The 26,668-nt window shown below is 43.1% G+C and overlaps 1 protein-coding gene across 2 annotated transcripts; it reads left to right on the plus strand.

The window, feature by feature from the left end:
* Positions 1 to 1,541: 1,541 nt before the first annotated feature.
* Positions 1,542 to 26,639, plus strand: plcd1a (phospholipase C, delta 1a). Of its 2 annotated transcripts, none has more exons than XM_062520866.1 (15): positions 1,542 to 1,755; positions 6,829 to 6,987; positions 14,890 to 15,118; positions 15,610 to 15,739; positions 15,922 to 16,150; positions 16,410 to 16,611; positions 17,379 to 17,523; positions 18,556 to 18,708; positions 20,281 to 20,430; positions 20,854 to 21,010; positions 21,335 to 21,451; positions 21,741 to 21,919; positions 22,334 to 22,469; positions 23,237 to 23,386; positions 23,967 to 26,639. In XM_062520866.1, the coding sequence occupies exons 1-15, from the start codon at positions 1,725 to 1,727 to the stop codon at positions 24,056 to 24,058; spliced, it is 2,259 nt and encodes a 752-aa protein (XP_062376850.1). In that variant the 5' UTR covers positions 1,542 to 1,724; the 3' UTR covers positions 24,059 to 26,639. The 2 variants fall into 2 exon arrangements, with proteins under 2 accessions (XP_062376850.1, XP_062376849.1); XM_062520865.1 differs by lacking the exon at positions 1,542 to 1,755 and adding an exon at positions 3,053 to 3,172.
* Positions 26,640 to 26,668: the final 29 nt, after the last annotated feature.

Here is a 26,668-nt window from a genome sequence, read left to right on the forward strand (position 1 = left end):
CATCCTGCAGCTCTACTCATGACACAACACGCCTTTGCAGCTGGCTGTGCTTGTGCTTGTCCTTGTGTAGAGACTGACCGGAGAGAACATTATTAGTCTCCCCTCTCTGATTGTTGCCATTCCTGAGCATGATTGCTGCACAAAATGAATGTCTGGGGTGTGTGCAGAGGTGTGTCAAGCGTCAAAAGAATTTTGAAACAGCACAGCAATAGCCTTGGCTTTCCTCACCTCTGTTAAACACACACTGAATGTTGAATCCTGGCGCGACCATAGGAAAGCAATGAATGAAGTCATGAGGAAAAGTCAGACTGAGATGTGTGGAATTGTATTGATACAATATATGTATGTATGTGTCTGACAATGTCAGGCCATAAAGGAGGTAAAACCAATGACAGACCAGACCCCCTTAAATAACCTTCCTAGAAAATCTCCCAGCATTATCATGAGGTCTGACTGAGCCAAAGCCCTCTTCCTTGCCCTGCAGTGTTATTCTCATGCCATCACTGTCAGGCAGTGTGTGTAACCTTCGTGTTGGGAGTTCATTTGGCAACGTCGACTGGTTAGATACAATAGCGCAATAGAGGGATTGCAGAAGCACTAGTGGGGGCAGGATCTGTGCAACAGAGACCTCACACTAATGAGCAAAAATGTCTTGTCTTGTCTGAGCCCTCGGTCATGTGATTTCTTGGCAGGATCTACTGCACACGAGCAAAACAGGAGGGTAAAGGGAAGACATTTTGCCATCATTTGTGTATCTTACATTCTTCTTCTGAAAATATTGACAATGGACAGCTTTAACTTTGATATATTCTCTTCATATTGCTAATTGGTATATTTACAACTTAATAGATTATTCACAGGGACACTCATTCCTTGCTGACTCAATCAAGCACCACAGGACAAAGCCTATTTGATGTCATTCTACTGATCAAGTGTAGCTGTTTTTTCTGTACTTTCTGTTTTTTTTCATGCACAATTTAAATGAGGCAGACCATGTTGTTGCTAATTCTTGAACTTTTCTCCAAGAGCAACACCTGCACCATTTTAGCTCTGTTATTTCAACACATTATTCTGGATGAGCGCTTTTGGCAAACAGGTATGCCATAGCAAACCATTGTTTAGTGTTAACCATTGTTAGGTGGATATGGGTATACTGTGCAATACATGAAGTTAATGTATTGCACATATACACAAAACTTAACTCGAAGAGATTAACTCGAAGGTGATGCACTAAAGCTACATTTTGGAATCCCATCTCAATGAAAAAAATCCCATCCCATCCAAAAAAGACCGTTTACCCATTTGGGGTGTCGAGCCAAGTTAGTCTGGTCCTAAAACAAGATCGACTACCGGTATTCACAGACCGGCCAACATAACTAATCACATTAAATTTTCCATTGAGTGAGCAACAAACAAAGACAGGAATTATGCAGATGCCACATCACTGGTGGGTATGGTCAAATTGGCAGTAGCCTAGGCTATAGATTTGACTTGAAGGACCGGTGTTGTGGGTGTGTACAAGCACTTGACGTTGGAGTTGAAATTCCCAGTGCCCCGTGCTCATTCTTCTGCCTGAGCGGGTTGTCAGGTTGAGAGAAGACTCCAATTGCAGTGATTCAGTCTGATTACATTTATTTTCGCCATTAGGTCTATTTAAGGAAACATCTGATAGCAACAGTTCATCTTACTTACTGGGACTATTCCTGAAGTTGGCAACATTAAACATGGAACTAAATGGCACTGCTGGTAAACACGGTAAGCTTTTTTGGAATTGTCTGCGTGCGTAGCCTGCTATTGTCGGCTGAATGAAATAGGCTACCCTATATGATTAACAAAAAAATCTAGCCCACATGCATAGGCTTGCTGAAAACTCATTCCAGGTCTTTGAAAAGTCCCGTCTCTTTCGGGCTTTTTATATTTTCTTCTGCCAGATGACACAGGTTCGAGAAAGTTTAGCACGAGGCGGGATGCTGACGGCAAAAAATGCCTCCTAAGTTTTCAGTCTGAATGAACTGTTCAAGGATAGCTCTAGGATAATGTAAAGTCTATTACAGCCGGCTTCTTTGGTTAGTCGGGCGAACACTATTTAGGCTATTCGAATAGGCTGATGATAAATATAATGTTTTTCTAGTCTGATCTTTATCATAGGAGTGACCGATCCTGTCATGATTGAACATACCCAGTTGAATATCAGTTTTCTTTTCATTTCCCCCAAATTGGTCCTAGCATGCCATATAAGCTTTAAAATTGTTGATGTTGTTTTGTTGTTGTTGTTGTTGTTGTTGTTGTTGTTGTTTTCACTCTAAACTAAATTATTAACTTTATGGTAGGCGTCGTCACTTGTTGAAGACCATCAGCCAAATAAAACGCCTGTCAATCTATGCTGTCAATAACCAATGCATTTTTCAGTAGCCTATTGCACGACTGAAATGTGTGTGTGTTTGTGTGTGTGTGTGTGTGTGTGTGTGTGTGTGTGTGTGTGTGTGTGTGTGTGTGTGTGTGTGTGTGTGTGTGTGTGTGTGTGTGTGAGTGTGTGTGCGCGCGCGCGCGCGCGCGCGTGTGCGTGTGTGGACATTTGGAGACCACAGGAGGGCGCAGTTAATCAATAACAAATATGGCTACTGTTTCCATGTGGAGTGTTCTCTTCCTTGCCGTATTCTGACAGCTTAAAGCGCAGAATCTTGTGAAGGCTAACGAAAAAGTTGGTCAAATAGGTGAAGAGAAAAAAAAGGAAAAAATGTGGAGTCCGTTTAGAGTGTTTTTTTTTTTTTTAATTATTCATGAACGCGCAAAGAACCAAAGTTAAAGGTGGAAGTAGACTGTCATTTGTCAGAGATGGGCTAGGATTAAGATGCCACTATAAAGTCCTTCCCGCAGTCTTATTATCATCCTCTGTGAGTGGAGTAACGTTATTCTGAAGCCCGCCTGCTTGCAGAATCACCCACGGACACGCCCCTAAACTAAATGGAAGACGTAACCTGAACAACCTAGTGTTTTGAACCAACCATCCCAAACTTACTGCGGTCTGCCTCGCCGGTTTCTAACGGGATTTTATTCCTTCAATCTACAATGTCTTGTTTACGTAAAAGTCCCCAAAAGAGGACAAAATCTCAGGAGCAAATATATCAAGAGCAGCGCAGAAAGACTGCGCAACATAATGGAAAACTAATAGGTATGTCTTCGTCTTTTTGGCTTTTTTATATGCCACAAGGAAGTAAGATTGCGTTCAAGGTGCACGCGTGGACTTCAGGTGTTGCATCTGATGTCATTTCGTCAAAGTTAGGCTATAACTCAAGCTATTTGCTGTGGGACTTGTCCATACAAAGTTTACCGGCAAATGTGCATATCAATGTAATAAATCTATGTAAGCCGAGTTTTTTTACAGTGTACCGTAGCCTACCCTACTGGGAAAAGGGGTCAACCTGTGAACAATTTTTTGTTTAAGTGACTTTAATAGAGCCCACTTCACAGGTTCGCAATCAAAAAAAAGTTAATGTAACCTTAATTACTCCTTTATTATTGCAAGGAAGGTGAAACTTTCACTTAAAAGTCTGGCCAACATGCCAAGTGATCACAGCCTAACAGTGTATGTTTTCAGGATAAGATATCTTCACCAATTAAATGTTTGAGGAGAATAATTAAAATGTTAACTTCATACTCCCAGAAACTTTACCGTAACTAAATAGCCTATATACTTAAAAAAGATAGTCTGACAGTGAAAAACCTCTGGAAATCAAAGGTGTTGACCAGACTAACATTCCAAGACTGCATTCCTCCTTTAGGCTATCATTTTCAGAATCAAAGGTCATAGCTTTTTAGGTTCTCTTATTTTGGTAACACCATCATTTTCAAGTCTAGATTAGATTCACCTGAAGCTTTTACAGTATCATGTAGCTACTTTGGGCATGGGAAAGAAAGGGATGGTGCCTTTCTTATTTATGGTGGGACTAAGCTAGATTGTGGTTCTGGCCTAGTGTTTACCGAGGAATGTTTTATTGCAGTTTAGTGCTAGAGTGCTATGGTGTGGCTTTTCTTTTGCAAGAGAAAAACAATCCAGTCGGTCTTGGAGAGTTCCTCATGGGAATGCCATGGATTCTTTGGGGAAATACTAAATGTCAGTTTTGCAATGTTTCAGATTGCAAAAAATCCAGTGCTGTCATTCCATTGGTTTGGGTTAAAGTAGTGTGTGGGCTGGAGTGCACATTTTTTTCTTCAGAAATCTCAGAAGTCTGGAAAACAAACACAACAAGAGAGATTTATCATCACCCTGCCACCCTGCAACCCTGTTTATGAAAACTGACATCTTCAGTCAAACTTGAGCCAGTAAAGAACACTGATTTGAGAGAAGTCTGTGCTCATGTTAAACAGAGGGAACTGAACCACTGAAGCAGCCAAAGAGGGGGTAAATCAGTTCAAATGATTTACTATTATCTTGTAACACATTGGCGCGCAGACATCATCCAAGTCTGTCAGTCTTCCAGCTCTCATGCAACATTCAAGTCTCAAGTCTCATAAAATGCTGCCCTTTTTACTTACGTCACCTTGAAAGTGTACATGTTTCAAACGAAGGACCCTTTTCTGCAAGGACCCAGTACTGACTCGATGAAGAGAGACATATTATACTCGATGCATGCATGCACACTTGCATGTTCTCAATGATCCTCATCAAAATGAACTTGCTTGAGGGCATCCATTAGTTTCCTACCTGTCCTGTTCCCTCTTGCCTGGTATTTTAAAGCAACTGGATGCTTCAAATGTCAAGTATGCATAGAGTCTAAATGGTTAGTTCAAGTCAGTGGTACAAATGTGTTTACTCAGCATGTTTCAGGATGACAGGAACTCTGAATGGGTTTCAGGATGTTGAGGAAACGCAGGGATGATTCGCATTAATGACGAATAAGCCTAAAACTAGAAACACACAGATACTGACGTACTGTAATATAGTACGACATAAGTATGTGTATCAGAAGGTTTTTCTGAATGAAGGACCACTGTGCCTTTATTGTGATTTAACGGAATGCCAGTATAGCCTTCACAGAAACCTGTGCAAAAGCCAAAACTTGCCAACGTGAGCAAGTTTGGACAAGCAAGGTCCTCAGGCAGTATCCCCTCTGCCTTCACAACCACTCTGTCCTCTGGACACTCAGAGAAACCACCCTTCTGGCAGGAGTGTGTAAAAAAATGTCCGCAATGTTGGGCTTGTTTTGACTGCCCAATGCCCACTCACCCTGGAAGCCGAGCGAGCTCACAGAAGGGCGGTAAACACAGAGGAGACAGGGGCAGCGATATTTGTCATCTCAACGCCATTGTTGTTGTTGTGGGAGGCCCCGAATCTATGCTGCCATTTCGGTGTAGTAATCGACTGTGGACTTTTGACAATTGAGTCAGTCCTCCTTCCAGCAGTCTTGTGGTTATTACTCAGAGTGTTATGGAAGAACTGACATGTCCTGAACTGGCAGAGTGGTGACAACACACGCCGACGGACTGATGGTAAACAGATGCGGGGCAATTTCAATCGTTTGAGGACAGAAACGGATGTTGTGGAATGTCGTTTTCTTGGCTCGATCATAAACAGAAATCCCTGCCACGGGGCAGGCTCTCAGTGGCGAGATGGCTAGCGTTAGCTGGAATAAAGCACGCTGTGTGTTAATGTGTAATATATTTAGAAAATGTGGAGTCGTGCGGAAAGTTAGGTGGTGGTGCACACCCTGTAGCTGGAAACCACAGTCATCTGTCTGTTACACATGAAATGGCCAGAAGGTTTAGTAATGCTGTGAAAAACTCCTGTGACTCAGTAAGGCTTTCCATTTAGACTGCCTGTAACCGACTCCCATTGAGAGGTCAAACGTGGTGAAATTGACCTTTTCCTCTTGTCACCAGTTCAGCGAAATGGGAACCAAGACAACAGTGTGGTCTCAATAGGAGTTATAGAATAGATAATCTCTCTCTCTCTCTCTCTTTCTCTCGCTCTCTCGCTCTCTCTGCATGTTTCAGGTCATTAACTAAACAGAGCACTTACTTGCTTCTGTGATGCCTCTATTGTCACCTTCTTAAATCATCAACTCCTGTAATAATTGACATGGCCCTAGTGCACTTTTGAGAAAAAACATGATTCAATTCCAGAAATACATAATCACAAAAGTGTTGTGTTTCATATTATTTTTCTCGTTGTGTTATTTGTATTTGCACCAAATCAATCAGATTTTATCCACTTTTGTGGATGTCACACCTGGTTAAGTCTTGGTTTGTGACATTTACAAGTCCACTATAGCTTGAGCTGCGTAGACCAATTCCAAACTTTTATTGTTTTGTCTGGAACATTCTACCTATAAACAGTATCCCTCTGCAGAGTTGAACTGTACTTGAACTTGTCTACGTTGTACCACTTCGATCATTTCACTTCACTCTTTTCACTTCCTAATAAAAATCAGGTTGGCCTACTCAGCAGAAACTCAGTTATGGGGTTGACCTACCACAGTCCAGTAAAAGGCCAAAGTTCTTCTCGGGAGAAGGCATGCTAATGTTAGGTTAATATGACACAGTCACAAATTTGACGCGGCCTCTGAAGTTATCCTGACTTCCAGGTGTGAAATGTGCCATTTTGAGATTGATGTCTCAAATGTGAACGTTTTAAACCACTTGCTTGATTTTTTTAGCATGATATAGAATATGTTAATATTTTTGGAAATGGTTTGAACAACACATTCTTTATCTTTGTATTTTTGCCACAGTTACTTAATAATGGAGTCAAAGATACATTGTTTTGATGTTAGAGAGGAGGGTTGAACCAATATGCTCCTTCCTCACACACCTGTGTCTGCGGCTCAGGGTTAGAGGGCGATGCAGACCTGGAGTTCCTGTTGGTGGGCGGCGAGCTGCAGAAGGTGCGGTCCAACTCGTGGAAGAAGAGCCGCTTCTACAAGCTGCAGGAGGACTGCAAGACCATGTGGCACGAGTCCCACAAGACCTTCAGAAGCACCCAGACCTGTAAGTTTCTTTTCCTGCCTGTGTGCGTGCGAGTGTGTGTGTGTCCATGTGGTTGTGTGTGTGCTTGTGTGTGTGTTTGTGTGCGTGCGGATGTGCATAAGACAGAGGGTTTTGACTCATCTTCAAACAGAAATTGAAACTCCTTAGAGTCACAACTAGATTCCCTCTCACAATCCACCAGTCTGTTTGCACATTTGCTGCAGTGTGTTCTTGTCCATCCCAGCATGGCATGTCTAGCTCTGCAATAAATGCAGTGCAGTGGTCTAATTCCTTATCTGCACAGTGCAGCAATAGCTTGGCTCCGGTCATCATTGCAACAAACCAGTAGCAGTAGTGTGTTGAGTAGATCTGGATTTGATAGATACCGAAGCACAAACGACTTTAAACATGCACTGCAAGCTTACTGTGTTGTATGGTAACCATTACTGATTGTTTTGTGTTGCAACACATTGTGTTGTGTCTGCGGGGGTGTTTGTTTGTCTCTGTGGAGTTGTCTTACTCATGCGTATGGGATGTGCTTGATGTGAGAGACGTCTGATAATAAAACGTAATCTTATCAAAATTAGCCTTGAGTCTGTCAAGATAAAATCTGTTGTTGCATCATATTCCCAGTCAGTGTTCTGACTTAACTGTCCACACTCAACAAACACGTTTCCCTTATGCTTTTTCAACAACGTTTCAACAATATCGTATATAGTTATTGAAAAAAAAATATATAGTACACCATGTAAATAAGTATATTGATTACTGACTAATAGCTTTGTGTATCCAGTTGATTTATTGTTAGGGGAAAGCATTGCGAAGACAGACAAAAGACCCTTGGGGCAGATGTATGAAAATGTACAGCATGAATACAGACTTCTTCATACGTGGAATTTACTTCATCAGGTAGATACAGTGCTTATCATTGCTTTCATCCATGTGTGGTCTGTTTGTACACGCGATCTTTGGTTTTAAGGGGCATGTCATATCTGAAACAGGAGGTAATTTCTTAGTATATCTGGGTGCTTGTGTCATCAGTGATCACAATAAATCAAAGGCTCAATGGTAGAGTGACTTATGAAACACTTTTGTCAAAAAAATAAGGGGAAAAGGCAAAAAGCAGGACATCGCCAAAATTCTGTTTAGTTTCTCCAAGAAAGAGGGGGTGGACTTTGTCTTGGATACCACATGTATACAGCTCCAAAACTCCTGTGGACAACACATTGTATTCATAATTGCTACTTACAGTAGGCGTTGTTTGCTACTGTGTTGCACATATCAAGAGGAAGGACACACAGAATCTACTGACCACATTTGGACAGATGTCTTAGAGACTGTACAACGAGATCTGAATGAATGATCACCATATATATGGTCATACTGTAAAAAAAGGCAAAGTGGGGTTGTCACAGTTACCAAACCACACAACATGAAATTATCTAAACTGTTCCCTTACATTTTAAACTACAATATTTTTTCCACAGCACTGATGAGTTTATCCAACAGACTCATGTAAGATTGATGTGAAGCACATAAGTAAATGGTCACAAGGGATCCCTTGGTGCCTTCATTTCATTGTCTTCCCATGAGCCTTTGCCAGAACTCTGAGATGATCAAGCATCTGTCAGTGCTGCCAAAAGTCTTCAAGTTGTAGCTGGGTTGTATCAGTTATGCTTTGAGATGAGCCATATTGTGTTCCCACCATGAAGTGTTGAGCATGCAATAGACATCAGTGGTTCCATATCACAATGTCTGAATGCCTTCTCTCTATACACCTCTACCTGTACAACAAAATGGCATTGAAGTGACATTCATATTTTATATTAAACTATTTTGGATTATCATTGGCTTGAATCAATTTTGTAAACCAAAAGAGAAATGTTTCACTAACTTAATTTATGTGTACCCGATGTCCACATTGCAAGTAGTAAGAAAACCCAGTGGGTTATTTTTTTAATTGTAGCACTACTCTATAACACAAAGTGTATGGGTTTTGTTGACTTCCCTCCAACAATCGGGGGTTGTAGGAATACACAAATCATATGCAACAACATCTAACAAACCATAGTCTGTGTGTAGTAGACAGCAAAGCAAGAATGTTGTCTCTACTGGCCTATGTTGTCATCATGAGCTTCTGTGGTTCTATCAACTTAAACAAGCCTACTGTCTCCATGGACGCTCCAGCTAATGGGCTGATAGATCCTCCTCTTGGTGGAGAAGGGGTGGTGGAGAGACAATGGGTAAAAACAGGAAGGGATTGTCTTCAGCACTGCGGGACAGCAGTGAGACCTGATATGCCTGGACGGAGACGGCATGTGAGCCCTGCTGGGTGAGATAAAGTTCAAAGCCGAGAGAGACCACACCGCCGCACGGCCGCATTCGTATCTATTTCATTGGCCACACAGCGCGAGACTGTGATTTTTTTCATTCATATTTCAGAGGTCATCTCGTCGCGGCTCGGCGGGTGATGCTTTTTCACCTGTTTGTAAGACATTTATAACACAATGGAAAAATACGCTGCCTTTTGATTCGGCCCTCATTGTGGCCTCGCCGTGAATAATTCCGATAGCAACCTCAGAGGCCTACTTTGGGGAGGGGTTGATATTCCTCTTTTCTTGGAAGGAGTGGAGAGAGTGGAAAGAGAAAATATCTTCACAGATAACACGGCCAGACGAGAGAGGAAAAATGAGCCGCTCCCCTTCATCCTCCCAACACACAGAAAAACACGCACATAAACATGCACACCACACACACACACACAAGAATACTCACACACACACACACACACACACACACACACACAGAGAGAGACACCCTACATACACACAAATAACACAAACATAAACATGCACACACCACACACACAAGAATGCACATACACACTCACACGCACACACTCTGACAAAACACATACACACTTTTTCTTTCTTGCGCTCTTTCTCTCTCTCTCTCAGTCATACACAAACAGACGCACATACACACACACTAACATCACACAAAAGCATACACGCGCACAGACACACACACACACACACACACACACACACACACACACACACACTCACGCACACACAAACGTTCTCTCGCTCGTCCTCGCCCTCTCTCTCCACCACTGTTCCCACATGCTATCTTAAGCCCCATCCGACCCTGGTGTTCCCCCCAGTCCAGTTTTGGCCAGAGGGCTCTCCTCGGGCCCGGTTTATCAGCTCCGCGCCAGACCACTGCTGGCTCCGCTGGCCGTCTGGAGGGGAAACACTGGCAAAGCGCTCGCCACGATAGCCTCGAGTGGACCAACTGAACAAACAGCAGGGCTGTAGAGGGGGGCTACAGCAGGCTGACAGATATATACTGTATGTGAGATGCAGATTTTTGCGTTTTTATTACAGTTTGGGTTTTGCTTTTGCCGGGAGTCTTTTGAGACTTAGAGGGCTCATGCGTTTCAGATGTGCCGGGCAGATTGCGCTCAGATGCGGAGGATTCCAAGCGCTCCCGAGCGCGCTTCCGTCTTCTGGGGGCTTTACTGTCAAACGAGGGAGGACGGAGAGCACGGGAGGACAGATGTGGCCCAAGCCAACTCTGCACTATGCGGATGACAAAGAGGATGGAGTCGAGCGGAAACGTTTTATGGCGATGAAGAAGAGGTGGGAAAAAAAGAGAGAGAGAGAGACTCCTGCTTTCAGAGGCATTTCCTCGTTTGGGGAACGGGCCTTTTTTTTTATTATTGTCTTCCTGTGAGGCGTGTGGTGCCAAGTTTACCGCTGATATGAATGCATCTGCAGGAAGGGAAGGGAGCGGAGAATGGGGAGCACATGGTGTTTAGAAAATATGGCCCCCACATGCGTGCACACACACACACACACACACACACACACACACACACACACACACACACACACAGACACACACACACACACACACACACACACACACACACACACACAGAGACACACTGACACACACACACACACACACACACACACACACACAGAGACACACTGACACACACACACACACACACACACACACTGCCCCAGCTCTGTGGACTTCAGCCCCACTGCCAGCCACTGTCACCGTTTCCCCTCCCGGCCACAATAAAGCATTGGGAGACGGCCTGGGACTCCTGCATGGATATGATGTGTTTGTGTACATGTAAATAGACACACATAAACACACACACACACACACACACACACACACACAGAAGCACACCAAAACACATACAGATAGACCAGTTCTAATGCACAAGAGGCAAACATAGATTCACAAACACAGATTCACATAAACAGAATCTGACACTCACAGACATGCACATACACACATAATCACTGTTGTGCACACACAGAGACAGGCACGCACAAACACACACACACACACACACACACACACACACACACACACACGTACACACACGCACACATACATGCTCTCTCTCACACACACACACACACACACACACACACACACACTCACTCATATCTGTCTGTGACACACTGTTATCAGGCCCCTTAGGAGAAGGAGGAACAATTTGAGCCTTAATCAACAAGGAGGGTGTTTACATTGTCCATCCTGTGTTTGTGGTAGCCTCCCCTCTCCCACACAATGCTAGACAGGCTTAGGGCAGGCCGCCCTGTACCTTCCTACTGTGTGATAGGCGTGCACGGCAGGTCAAATAAGGTGAGACATGGCAACGCTATCTGCGTGTGAGTGTGTGTGTATGGGTGTGTGTTTGTGTGTTTGTACTGTATGTGTGTGTGTGTGTGTGTGAGGCATTACACACCCAGGATCAATGGGCCAAGTAGTCAGCAGTTGCTGCTGTCCCACCTTATTCTTTAGTGGAGCAGTGGGACTGGCCTGTTCTATTGAAGTGGACTAAGGCGCTGAGGAAATGAGAGAGAGTTCTAAAGAAGAGAGGTGTGTGTGTGCTGGGAGTGAGTCATTACAATGAGAATAGAAAGCACCACTTCAGACAGCTTTTGAATGGGCAGGAGCTCTTGCATGTGCTACAGTAGATGAACAACATCGATTAGCCTTTCACTGTGAAGTGAGCTTGTGACATAACAGCCAAAGCTTCCACTGTCTTTTAGTCTCTCATTGTATTTACTTGGCTTCAATCAATCCACCAACCAACCAATTAATCAATCAATCAATCAATCAATCAGTCAATCTTTATTTTTGTAGCACATTACAGTATATGCAAAGTAGCAGTGCAAGGTGCTTAACGGCAGCGCACATATGTATACCATGAGACATAATGAGAAAAAAACAATCAGGCACAGTGGTGGAAAGAAGATGACAGATATCCATACCCATACTCTTCATCTTTATGATGAAGATTATGTCAAAATAGTAGCCTAAGCCTTTCAAACAAATAAGGTAATATACTAAAACAGAATTTAACAGCATAATAACAATAATCATCAACATGAACACACTATATACAAACCCTGACTGTAAGGAACAATTATTCTTTTCCATGTTTTTATTATACCCGATCGTTCTTTTTGAAATAGGCATAACTTATGAGTCACTCAGAAGGCCTCCTGGTCAAAATATTTGTTGAGGTCTTTGTTAAGGCAAACTGACAAATTGACTATTTCAAAGAGAATCTCTCACGGATATCTCTATAGTTGGCGAATGGGAAGTTGTCATGAAGTAATTCCGTCAAAGTCAGCAACATGTCACAATGTCGGAGTGAAAACAGAATGTCAACTTGGAGGTCGAAGGCGAGATGTAAGCTGAGTGTTTGTGATGAGTGCTGCTGACCTTTGGGCACGTCTCTAGCAACAGTATTACAGTTACCCTGCTCTGAGAGAGGCAAGGATCTGCTCGGGACATGAGAGGGATGATTTCGGAGGCATCGCACAACAATGTCCTCTTTCTTCCAGCGCGTTTCAGGGGAATGCAAAGAATTTCGGCATGACACGTCTGGGACACTGCCCGCTCATACACACGCATGCACACGCACGCACACACACACACACACACACACACACACACACACACACACACACACACACACACACACACACACACGCACACACATGCACGCACATACAGAGAGAGAGAGCCGTCCACTTTGGATTGGGCTTTTATCCAAAATAGTTTGTCGACAATGCCCCACAATGTTTTCTGTCTTGAGTGCGACTGTGTGTGTGTGTGTGTGTGTGTGTGTGTGTTTTCAACTGTGTTCTCTGCGCTGCGCAGTAAGAGCCAGGGCGAGGTCCAGAAACAGCAGCTTATCTTCTGTTCGCTGCTTCTGTAGTATTTGCCCTGACCCTTCATCAGCTGAGCATACATGACCCCAACCAGGCTACAGTTCACATCTCCAGCCATGCATTGTGTGGAGCCCACCCTCAAGTCCCCCCGCCCACACACACACACACACACACACACACACTCACACACCTGGCTACACTTCACTGGTTCACATTCGATTAGAGCTAAGCTCTGTTTGATTTCCGCAAATACATTAAAACCAGCCCTGCCGAAGCCGCCGCAGGATTTTGGACCTACCTGACTGCTCTCTTTTATGTTTCGTCACGCGAGTAGAAAAACAACCCCCCCCCCCCCCATCTGCGCTCAGCTGCGCCAAGGACGCGCGACCTATGTGTATTACCCTGTTGGCAGATCAAGGCTGCGACCGCCAGCCAAACACAATGTATGGCGACAGGGGACAAAAGCCTGGAGCAAGCCCCTGTTTTGGTACGGATGGAGCGTTTTGTTGTCTCTGCCTGTGTGTGTAGCCCAACGATAAATGGACTGCGTCAGGCTTGACACTATACACTCTTCCGTATATTAAGCTGCTGCACAATGGACTTGGTTCCAAAGCGATGCAGACCACTGAGGTCAGCCCTTTCCAAGCCCTCGTTATCTTTCACAGCAGGGGAGTGCAGCAGCAACCAGCTCACAGCCGTCTGGAAGAGCTCAGAAATATATGAACGTAGCTGAAAAAAAAAATCACATTTCCTCAACACCTAGGAATGAAATCTAGGCATAACATGGGTTGTTTCATGTTTAATTTTGTGAGTATTAATGTGTATGTCTTCAGGCATGTTGAGCTAATTGTCAGCTGACAGTGGGTCATCAAACCCTTTCCCCAATGTAGATTCCTTTCCTCATTCTATATGGATGGTGGTGCTCTGTAATGCATCTCTGTAATGCATTTTAAACACAATTGCAGAATTATATTCATTGCCTCAATGCCTTGTTATCTATTGTCTATTTCTGTATTTAATGTGTTTGAAGTTGATCCACAAAAAATGATACCCTTCTTGTTGAGAATTAGGTCTGGGTGTTGTCACTTTAAAGTTTGGCTAGTACCAATAAAGGTTTGGGTTTTTTTTTTACGTTAACGTCAGACAAATAATTCCGATAAGAACCTGTCTCACTAAAGACTTAAGTTTAGTGTTACCATTTACCAACTGTGCTTATGTCTTTCTTTTCTTTCTTCTTCTTTCTCTTTTGCTCTCTCTCTCTCTCTCCCCCTCCCTCTCTGTCTGTCTGAGGGTCTAATGTCAGTAGTCTACTGGTTACCTGATATTCCATTAGTGAGAGGTGCCACCTTGTCCCATGATTGATGTATTTGGGTTTGTGGGTTATTAAGTAGCCATTGGAATGTGTCCTGGATCCATATAATGATTCAATAAAGTTTAAATTCTGTTCAGGAGCTTTATTGGCATGACGCTATCAAAGCAATATTGCCAAAGCCAACATATTTTAACAGCAATGCAAATAGATGCAATATTGCAATTAGTGTTTTATGAGGTCTTGTTTTTATGTGGTCTCGTGTGTTGTTTTATGCTAACTTTTATTGGTATATTGCACGGAAGGCTATAGAAAGAAATCTAGACTCAACGTAAGTTTGACATTGTCTCGTTCTCACTCTGTTTCTTTCTCACTCTGACTATGTCTGTGCCACAGTCTCCATTGATGACATTGAGGCAGTGCGTCATGGCCGGCAGTCCGAGGGGCTTCAGAAGTACACCGACGCCAGTGTGGAGGAACGCTGCTTCTCCGTCATCTTTAAGGGTCGGCGCAAGAACCTGGACCTCATGGCCAGCTCCGTCGAGGAGGCCAAGCGCTGGGTGACCGGCCTGGACAAAGTAATCACCAACATGCGTGGGCTCAACCGGCAGAAGACCAGTGAACAGTATCCTTTTCAAAAACAGATTCAGACAGACAAAGCCAGGGTTACAGGGTATTAAGCCAATTATCCCCACTAAGATTATGGAATGCCATGCTCTCAAATGAAGTAATTCATGAACTCAGTAGTTTTATTTAGTTTGGTAATGAATGCAATGGCTATTTGAATTTACTTAAAATTTGGAGAGCCATCATCATACAGTGATGTAGTGATTAAGTAGCCATAACCTTGAGTCACTTCAGGAAGATTAGCCCAACAATTAATTGACATCTGTAAAGTGTTTAGAATTAAAGTGTCTGCCAAATGAGTAAATAAGGATAAAGGATATTATTGAATTAAATTATAACCCTAGAAAGATTAAGCAGAATTGATCCATCAATAGTCTCCCCCAATAGTATCAATCATTTTTGACAGTTCAGTAAAAGTGTTTTGACCTGTAGAATATATCAGTGCCCCAGTGACTGCAATAATGGAGCAACCTTACATCAGTGGCTCAGTTGGATCTTCAACTGCATGCGCAAAGCGGACAAGAACAAAGACAACAAGATGACCCTGAAAGAGCTGAAGCACTTCCTGCACCAGATCAATATCGAAGTGGACGACACGTACGCCGAAGAGCTCTTCAGCGTGAGTAAATAAACTCATCAATCACTGAGCGCGCCAAACTTGACCTCCATCTTCCCAAACGCCTCCCTAGAACATCTGTGCTGATGACTAAGTAGCATCCTGTGTGTGTGTATTCTTGGGGTATTGTCCTGTTTTTTTGGGCCATGACGCTTGCCTCCCGTTTCTGCCGATTGTCCCATCAGAAATGTGACAAGTCGAACTCAGGCGCCCTGGAGGGCACGGAGATCAAGCACTTCTACGACCTGCTGACGCACCGCGAGGAGATCGACGTGATCTACGCCAAGTACGCGCAGACGGACGGCCAGATGAGCGCCGCCAACCTGCTGAGCTTCCTGCAGAACGAGCAGATAGAGAGCGTCACCTTGGAGCACGCCGTCAAACTCATCGAAAAGTATGAGCTCGATGACCCAGGTAAGAGGGTCTGACGTCATGTACAGTAGTAGCTGGATCCTATGCACACATTGTCTACATTCTACACTGTTGACGTACATTGTTTATATTTTTGTATTCATTTCATTCAGCATTTTTAATTCAAAGACATACGATTGTATGTGGCTGAAGTAGAAGTGCATTAGAGAGTGCAGAGCATACCTTTGCAGACATATTTACTGCCACAATTCCCAACGACATTCAGCGTTTATGTGTGATGGGGAATCAATTTGCATTGCAGCCAAGCAGAAGAAGCAGATGACCAAAGACGGTTTCCTGATGTATCTGCACCAAGAGGAGGGGCTTATCTTTAACCCCGCCCACAAAGAGGTGTACCAGGACATGACTCAGCCCATAAACCATTACTTCATCTCCTCCTCTCACAACACTTATCTGATGGAGGACCAACTCAAAGGGCCCAGCAGCACAGAAGCCTACATCAAGCAAGTGGCATATCATAGCAATCTATCCTGTCTACAGAATTAGTAGTCCTTAAAGTCTACACCCCAACATTTATATAATGGCTCGATTGGGGTCGGCCATTTGACCAAGCTTAAAGGTGCAGTATGGAGGATTTAGGGTGATCTGTTAGGGGAATGGAACACAGGTTTAGTACAGTAATAAGAATTAGTAGAATGTAGTAAGATTAAGATGGATTTGAACCCGGGTTCCTGTGGACCCAAATGTGTTACTGACGTTGTTGCCACTTGAACCACAGCTCCCCCAACTTAGTACCTTTGTTGCTAAGATCGAAATGCTAGAATGTTAGAACTGCTAGGGTTTTGATTACTGCACACATATTGTTGGTGCCAAAAAGAGAGAGGGCCCTATCTTGCCGATCTGAGAAGCTTGGTCAGAGGTGCAAAGCTTAAAGACATTTAGAGCGATTCGGTGTGATACTGTGATAAGACGTTAGACGCATTGTTCAAAAGGGTTGTTCCTTTGTTTCTTAATCAGTCATGGGTGTGTTTTGGGCGCAACAGACCATAATTTATGTCGTTACAGTAATTTGCCATACCCCTGGCAGCAAGGTTTCATAAAAGTGGACTGCAAGTTAAGAATAAGCCTTGCGTCACACTTTCCCGGCGGGTGTAAGATAGAGCCCAGAGAGTAAAATCAATAACGGTGTGTTTCTGTCATCTAATGACAGTTGTTTGCCAGTGGTGCAGCCCAGACCGATTGTGACACGCTGGCGTTTGTGTGTCCTTAGGGCGCTGATGAAGAGCTGTCGCTGTGTGGAGCTGGACTGTTGGGATGGACCCAACGGAGAGCCCATCATCTATCATGGCTACACGCTCACGTCCAAGATCCTCTTCAAAGACGTCATCAAGGCCATTAAAGAATATGCCTTCAAAGTGAGTCTAGATCAACCGTCATAGGGATAGGATTCTGTGTCACAAGCCAATATGTTTTTGAGCAGCTCTGAGAATCAGCCTTCATACACCCATTGTCCTCACCCATTTTCCCTCTAACATGTGGATATGTTGAGTGTAGTCACTGAGGTATTCTGAAATTTGAATAAATGATCTGTCGTAAAAGAGTTCCATAGATGTGTGCTCAGATCCATAATTCATCAGCAGATGTTTTCCTCCAAAAACGAATTTTGTTGGCCGCAGTTTAGTGAGGCTCAGTCACATTGTAAGCTCACCAGTGGTGGTTTAGTAAGGCCCAGTCACAGAAAAACTTCACTGGACAAAAGTCAGAAAAAGTCACTGGACATGTGCCATTGCAGGGAAGCAACTTAGTCATCTCAACTCAACATTCACATTTATTCATACTTCAGTGGCTATTACTATCAGTGTTTCTATGCCTCTTAGAATGCATTGAATCATTCAGTAAAAAGTACAATCTGAATCCACATTTTGGCTGAAGCTAGACCCCTAAGGTATGTGGGACTTGTTGCAACCTGACCGTGTTGTAAAGGTCACGAAATGCCACTCGAGAATGAGAACCTGCTAATTGATTTACGTAACAGTTGCCTGTACTAATATTTATTGCATTCCATAGGGAACACATTTTAGGGAAATTAGGCACAGCTCTTATGCAATTGTGCTCATCTAAGGAATGAGTCTAATGGGACGGTTCTAGTGTTGTGGTTAAGAAACTTGGATGGCTTACAGTAGCCACAAAAGTCTTGGGTTTGATTCCCACTGTCGCATTCTGCCCTTGAGCAAGGCACTTAACCCCAAAATTCTCCAGGGAAATTGGCTCCTGCAACTGGTATCTGCAAGACGCTTTGAAGTGACAGATGATAAATGAATAAATAAATAAATAAATAATGAAGCTGACATGATATGATCACTGTTATTTGCACTTGCATAATCAACCTGATGAGTAGTGTGTTAATGTGTGCTGATTTGACCACGATGGACTTGTGTGATTCACAGACCTCAGAGTACCCGGTCATCATCTCTCTGGAGAACCACTGCACGGTGGAGCAGCAGAAGCTCATGGCCCAGCACATGGTCTCCATCCTGGGGGACGCGCTGCTCACGCAGCCCCTGGGGGACCAGATGCCCTCAAACTTCCCCTCACCAGAGGTCAGCGCTGTTTTTATTCAACATAATGGAAATGACAAAAAGTGAATACACAAATTAATCAAAACAAAAAACAGAGATTTTATTTTTATGATTTTATTTTAGATTTCTACCAAGCAAAGCAGCACTGAACAGTTTTAGAGGTCAAAGAGAAGTCAAGCGTCAAGCTTACAGTATAAGATTTGCAGATGTTTTAGACAAAAATAGACCGGGGAACAACTATTTGAGATTTTCAGTTATTATTTGCGCAGATTTCAGCATGTCTGTTTATGTTGTTAGGCCAAGGCTGTTTTGTTGCACCACAGCTAAATATGGGCACACCCAGCGCTCCATGTATCAAATAAAAGTTATTCAACATCTTCCCATAGTTCCTGTTTACCGTTTCCACAAAAATCATATCAGATTGGTCAGAAATGGAAACGAACGGAAAGAGACATTTGTCAGAGGGCGTCATTTTTGTGTGAAAGTTTACACCAATTTTTCGCTCTGCACTCCAGAGCACAGATGTTGCCTAAAGCGTGTACTGTACCTTTAAGAAACAGCAGCCAGGATGGGATAGGGGTGTTGGGAAAAGGAATTTCCTTTTGATTGGCGCGAGAGCCGAATTCTGTGGACTGTTTACAAGGCATGAGTGGAATGCACACAGCTGGCTCGTATATTCCTCCTCAATGTACGCGTTATGATTAGTCTCTTCCCCCTTAGTTGTGTTAGTGTAGAGAAGAAGAGAGGAAGAGGGAGAGTTTGGGTTCACATGACTCTGGTTTTTGCCCCGGGATAGAGAGGAGAACTCTGTGGTTGGCAGGGAGAGGGGGGCTGGCAGAGGGGAGAGCACCTGGGGAGAGACACACATGCATGCTTACACATGCCCCATCAAATACGCACACACACACACACACACACACACACACACACACAGACACACACACATTTACAGAGACACACACACACACACACACACACATTCACAGACACAGATGCACTCACATACACCCGCGCACGCACACACACACACACGTACACACACACACACACACACACACACACACACACACACAGTCAAACGCGCGGGCCTGGGGGAAAGGAGGAGATAGAGTGAAGAGCCCGACACCTGAGACAGTCCAACTTTCCAAGCTTCATCACTCATGAACAAAACGCAATGCTAAAAGAGTGTAATCCATACGGCCCGTCCACACATCACAATAGAGGGCCGCTCATCTTACACTGCTATTCTTCTACTCGGCAGAGACGGCATACTATGGACAGATATAGACAGGGAATGCCTGTGGTGTGTGTCTGGAAGGGAATTTATAATTATCACTTACATAAGGCTGTGCCGGCTCCCATTGGTTGACTGCGTGGTGTGACTGGTTATTATGCTGCTACCATTTTCAGTTTTTTTCTCCCTGTTTTTCACTGCCTCTTTGTTTGGAAAATGGCTGTCACTTCACCCTCCTATTTGTTTTTCAGGAGCGTCTGTGAAACCAAATGAGTCTGCTGTAATGTAGCAATTTGTTTAACAGAACTTCATTAAAAGTTTTACGAGCTGCTGTTTTTTTTTTTTTTTTGCGGCCGTAGGAGCTGAAGGGGCGCTTTCTGATCAAGGGCAAGCGGCTGAACAAACTGGACGCCGCCTTCAACAACAACAGCGCCGTGGAGGACGACAGCGTGTCTGAGGAGGACGAGGCGGCCGACTGCAAAGAGAACGGCCAGAAGCCCAAAGACAAGGTGCGCCTGCCCGGCCCGCCTGAGAGCATCTGCTACAGTGCAGTCAAATCAAAGCACTCAGTGTTTACATACATGTCAGATCAACAACCTGTCCAATCCAATGCACTGGCTACTTCACCACAGACCAGACCAAAGCTACACAAACAAATCTAGACCCTAGACATATTTGCTTAGACAAACGCTGTGGTGAGCTTGTCCTTAGAGGCCAGGTGAGGAGCATAACACCTCAGTGAGCTGTTACCATTTGGCTAGAATCAAGGTAGAAAGCACATTGATACTCTGATCTGGTTAAGATGCCCTTCCCCTATCTCTCTGCCGTCCTATCACTAAAGGCTAGAAATGCCCAAAAAGTGCCTGGTGAGTGAGTGGTGATCATGATGATAAATATTGACGTAATATGGGACACGATCAATTTCTTTCCAGACGTCCAAGATTAAGCTGGCCAAGGAGCTCTCAGACTTGGTCATCTACTGCAAGAGTGTGCACTTCAGTGGCTTTGAACACGCTCGCGATAGCCAAGCCTTCTACGAAATGTCCTCCTTCAAGGAGGGCAAAGCTGTCAACCTGGCAGACGCATCAGGTAGGAACTACAGTGGCTTCTCTGCCAAGCCTCATATCTGGTACTGTATGTCACTAACAGAAAAACGTTGGTGTTTCTGTTGTGCTGCGGTTGTTGCACTCACAGTCTTGCGAAGACCTTTCACAAGCACTTATCTTCTCCGGTTGTGTCCAATCAACAACCGCGATCGGGGGGGTTATACTGTACATCATGTCAAATGTTGCCATGGTGGTTTTGTTTGTCCTCTCTGTTTGCCTCTACACTAACTATGGCATAGTGTACTCTCAAATGAGAACATTCTGTAGGTATTAGATGATGCTGATCGTCTGTTGTTTCCTTTGACAGCCACAGCCTACATTCACCACAACATGGACAAGCTCAGCAGAATCTACCCAGCTGGCTCTAGGACCGACTCATCCAACTACAACCCTGTGCCTCTGTGGAACGCCGGCTGCCAGATAGGTATATCTCACTTGTTGAATTAAAATGGAGGATACCAAGCTTACAAAGTTAAATTTAGACTACTACACATATTCGCCCAACTGTCTAAGTGTTAGTGTTAGAATCATGCCAAGTGGTTGTTTCTCAATGACTAGAGTTTCTTCCACCAGTCCATCCTGCTTACACTGGAAACAACGTGTTGCCTTAAAAAATAAACTGTGGAAGGACTTTTACTTTCTAAACTAGCGGTCTCTAGGTACTTCCTGCTTACATAGGAAGTGAGCACTAAATACACCCACTTCCTTTGCAGTGGCCCTGAACTTCCAAACGCACGGTAAGGAGATGGATCTGAACCAGGGCCGTTTCCTGCCCAACGGGATGAGTGGCTACGTCCTCAAGCCCGAGTTCCAGAGGGACCCAGCCTCCCAGTTTGACCCCAAATCCCTCCAGAAAGGCCCATGGTACAAGAAGAAGACTCTTCACATCATGGTACTCATCTGTCATGTAGTATTTACATCAATTCAGTTAGCTCACACTTTGGCTCAATTAAGCAATATAGAGGTGGTAATTATATTACAGCTTAGGAATATAGTTTGGCCCAAGGTGAACTGTTTATTGCGACTTTATTGGGACTTCACTGCAATACGTGTGGGTACAGGAAATGAATCATACACATCATCCCTCTAAAGCAATCTCATAATGAGATGGATCGGGGTGTGCTTACAAACAAGGCTGTTATCAGCTCGTGCCATCTACCCAGTTCAAGTGAATGAATGATTAACGAGCGCTGGCCGTGAGAGTTTCCCAGTTGATCAGGCACTCTGGATGTTGGCTCTGGAAGTCAAACAGAGGGCCTGCTGCTGACTCACTCTGTCCCCTGCTGCTCTGGGCGTGTCCCCTCAGGTGATCTCGGCCCAGCAGCTGCCCAAGCTCAACAAGGACAAGTGCAAGTCCATCGTGGACCCCCTGGTCAGGGTGGAGATCTTCGGCGTCCCGGCGGACGCTGCAACCAAAGAGACGCACTACCTTGATAATAACGGCAAGTGGATTTGTCAGTACGTCATTGCTACAGTACTGTTGGTTAAAATACACTGAGCACCAAACCAACAGTATGGTCAAAGAAATGAAACAGTCGTTTGTTATGTGTCACTTGCAGATTGCAGTGCACTTGGGTTTTGTGGCATTTTTTTAAACTTCAAAGTCATTATTAAGACCTGTTCACACCAAGAACGATGATGATAACTATAATAACTATAACCATAATGATAAAAGCGTTCACACTGACCAACGATAAAAAAGTCTCTCCTCATGTTAATAAATGTGATGGCTACAATTTGATGGGTTCTGATTGGCTGTTAGCTATTTATCGTTCTCAAAATCGCTCTGAAAGTGATCACCAAAGATATCGTTTTTCATGTTGATATCGTTATAGTTTATGTGTGAACGTCGTCATTCATATTAACGAGCGATAATTGTTTATAGTTATCGTTCTTGGTGTGAACAGCCCTTTAGAGCTACCCATCTTCAGAGAGTAAAGTCCTATTGCATATTTATTTTCAACCATTTACTAAACAAGGTGATTTTAAATAGCACAATTCCTCAGCCAGGTAGATGAGCTAATTAGTGAAATGACTGGTGTTACAGTAAGTGCACAGGCAGAGTCATATTTGGCAATGTCTGCGTGAGACAGAATCTCAATGAAAATATTCATAATTTGTCTGAGTTTGCTGTGACAGAAATGAATATTCTGCGGTGAGGGATTGGTGTTCGGTGCAGAAATGTGAAAGTGTTTTGCTTGCCCTGCAGGCTTCAACCCCATGTGGAATGAGAACTTCAAGTTTGACGTGCATGTGCCTGACCTGGCCATGGTGCGCTTCGTGGTGGAGGACCATGACACCACATCCCAGAACGACCTGATTGGTCAATACTGCGTGCCCTTCACCAGTCTACAGCTAGGTAGGTCATCTCTCCTGTATGGGACTGGATAATGCACCAAGTGCTTTGTAGAGATCAACAGCAGCCTCAGTGTTCTGCAGAATGTGACACATATAGAGTGCAACAGCAGTAAGTTTAACACACCTTTTGGAGATGGTAAAATATATTACCTGTTAGGTACCGTAATTTCCCGACTATTAGCTGCGGCTTATACATTGATTTTACAATATTTCTTCAACTATAATAGGTTTATACATGGGGACAGTTCATAATGTTTAATTAATATAGTTTTTTTTTTTTTAAACTTGCATAAAACAATACCCTGTGGCTTATACACAATGCGGCTTATACACAGGAAATTACTGTATAGGTTTTGTGTGGTCATTGAATGAATCAATGTAATGACCAATGTAATGACCATTGCTGCTAGTTCGTGGTGATGGACAACAGTGATGGTGAACAGTTGCATCAGCCTTGTGTCTGCCTTGTATCTGCTCAGAAGTGAGATACTGTAACTCTGATGAAAATGGCCCTGGGTGTCTGTGCCCTCTCAAAGTGGTTGTTGTGGTTCCGATCTAAAGCTGACTTCCTGTGTCTCTAGGTTACCGTCACGTCCCACTGCTCACCAAGAGAGGTGACATCATATCCTCCGCCGGACTCTTCGTGCACATCATGGTTGTGGACGCAGAGTGAAGCTGGGCCGACATCTGAAGGTCAAAAGCGCAATGCAGAGACAATCAGACGAGCTTCGCCATCGTGTCTTAATATCCCTCTAGTTGTACTGGCGAGGCAAAAATATGCCAAATTATGATACGAGAGTTGCATATTACAGTGTATGGTAAATTGCTTGAATCCTGTTAAAAATATTTTTTATGTCAGCCGAGAGGTATAGGTTATAGGTGTAGGCAGGGGTCATGTGATGGGTAGGAAATGAAAATGTGAATGAAAAAAAAAATTGAAGTGACCTGAACTCACTTCAGAGAAAGTGTAAAACGTCACAGAAAACAACCGCTTCGGAGGTCTTCACAGGACACATCAGAAGGCAAGCTGACAAGCTGGGATGTGTCTGGCATGCTGTGGAGGGGTTTGTCAGATTTAGATCAGATCAGGTTTTAATTATCACTGTGTTTTTAATCTCTGTATGCAGTCTTAATACAACTTACAAGTCGGCGGGCGTTTACGACTCTCTGCAGTATAAACATTTAAAAAGCCAACAGTTGGCTAGAACTTAGAGGAGTCATCATATACAGTACATGTTTTATATTAATGCTGAATGTTTGATTTTGCTCTTGAAATAGGGAGAGTCATGTGTGTCAAGGCCAAATACACTAAACCCCCACAACAAAGGCTCTTACTGAAGTCATGGAAAGTGACTCAATGGCTGTCCACCTCAGTGAACTTTGGCTCAGTGTGCCTTCATCCAGCATGACATGCATGTACTCTTCGACAGCGACACAGCATTTACACAGTGTGGGAACCAAAGCTGATTATGAGGAGCTGTGAGGTTAATTGTCAGGTCTCTCTGAGTAAGATTATGCTATTGGAGGTAAACGTTTATAATTCAACATATGTGTGATCATGCTATTACCTATAATTGTCTGCTATTCTTTGTTTTCTCTGACGGTGTAAAGCACATGGATGCCTTGTGTATGAAATGTGCTATACGAACAAAACAAAATCGCCTTAATCTTGCCTTGATGTATATAGACACAATCCACAGCTTCTGCTTTCTGTTCATAATATAAATAATGTTTCTAAATGTTCACAATAACGCCCTCTGGTGTCTGAAATGAGTAATGCTTATGCTATGGGATGTCTGACTGGACTTGCCATGAGTCCTTATGTTCATGGTTTATCAGTATTTATGTGAAATCTAAACATTCTGTTTAACTGAAAATACCTGAGATGGAGGGGAAACACTGACATTGCACAATATGTTGCATTTATAGTCATTGTTTTGTCAGTGTTTTTTCATTTAATGTTTTATTTTACTTTAAAGAGTTATTGTAATCATACTAACACACATCTGTATCTGTAAATACATAAAATGTATTGCGTTTTTTTGTTGCTGTTGTGGTTGACAGAATATCATTTATATATATATTTAACTTTTTATGCTCTATCTTGATTTGACTGTATGCGTTTTTACATACTGTCCTAACAAGCCATCCTGCATTTTGGTGTTAAGTGCCTTTGGGAGTTTGGTTAAAGGACTTACATTTTAGTATCAGACTTTCACGTATGTGCCTTTCCATTTTGATAGAAAATGAATTTGAATTGAGAATGTATGATGAGGGGTCTTCATATATTATACATAGAGCATATTTACATGCCATTTTCACTCAGTAAAATTATGTAAAAATGTATGTAAAGGTCCTTTAAAGCAACACAAGATTTCTTTTATTTATGACCCCATATTGGCATCAATATTCAACGCCACATAGTGCTGAGATGGTACCCTGTTCTACAAGGGATAATTCTGTGGGTCATGCTCCTACTCGGTCAGCAACATTTCATACTTTAGTGCTATATCAAGTGATCCGGGTGTGCACTGGCCATGTCAGAGACATCATTCTTCTTATCATAAGTCAGTGTGGGATCAAAAGAAGTGAAGCCTTTATGTTAAGGTAAACCGTATTGTGTTGCTTTAAAGTGATATCTACTTAGTTTGTATAGTCTAGCTAATGTTCCAGATGTGTTCCACAATCTGTAGATGTACACTACGTGTTCTACATAATCCCTTAAAGAGTTCTAAGTTGAGCCATTGGGACAAGAAGGTCTATTTCTCTGTGAGTCTTCTGTTTCTCAGAATACTCTAAAAAGTCCAGAATGTTCTCTGTGTTTCTTGACTAATCTGTATCTGTTCTGTAAAGTTCTTAGAGTTTTTGACAGCGACGGAACGGAAGGCTACAGTCGGACAAAGACATAAAATTGTTGAAACTGCATTATTAATTTACGGCAGATTTTAACAGTCTGTTTGTATGTCAGATCATTGTTAGGTTAGTTTTTTACATGTCAGATTATTAATACTGCTTGATGTCAATGTTATACAGGTGATAATGTCTGAATCTAAGTACATATCATTTTCTTTTAACATCATATTTCAAAAATATCATTTCAAAATATATTTAGAAATATTAAAGTGTAATGTTGTTTTATCAAGTCTTTTTTTAATGTTACTCAACATTAATCTTTTAGAGTGAGTAGTCATTCTGTTGCTATTGAACAATTCCCATTAAGTTGCAATTGCGTTAAATAAACTGTTAACATTTTGAAAGAATGTCTCTTATCTCATCCAAACAA

This window comes from Sardina pilchardus, chromosome 19, assembly GCF_963854185.1.
Source record: "Sardina pilchardus chromosome 19, fSarPil1.1, whole genome shotgun sequence".
In the NCBI taxonomy this organism is placed as follows: Eukaryota; Metazoa; Chordata; class Actinopteri; order Clupeiformes; family Clupeidae; genus Sardina; species Sardina pilchardus.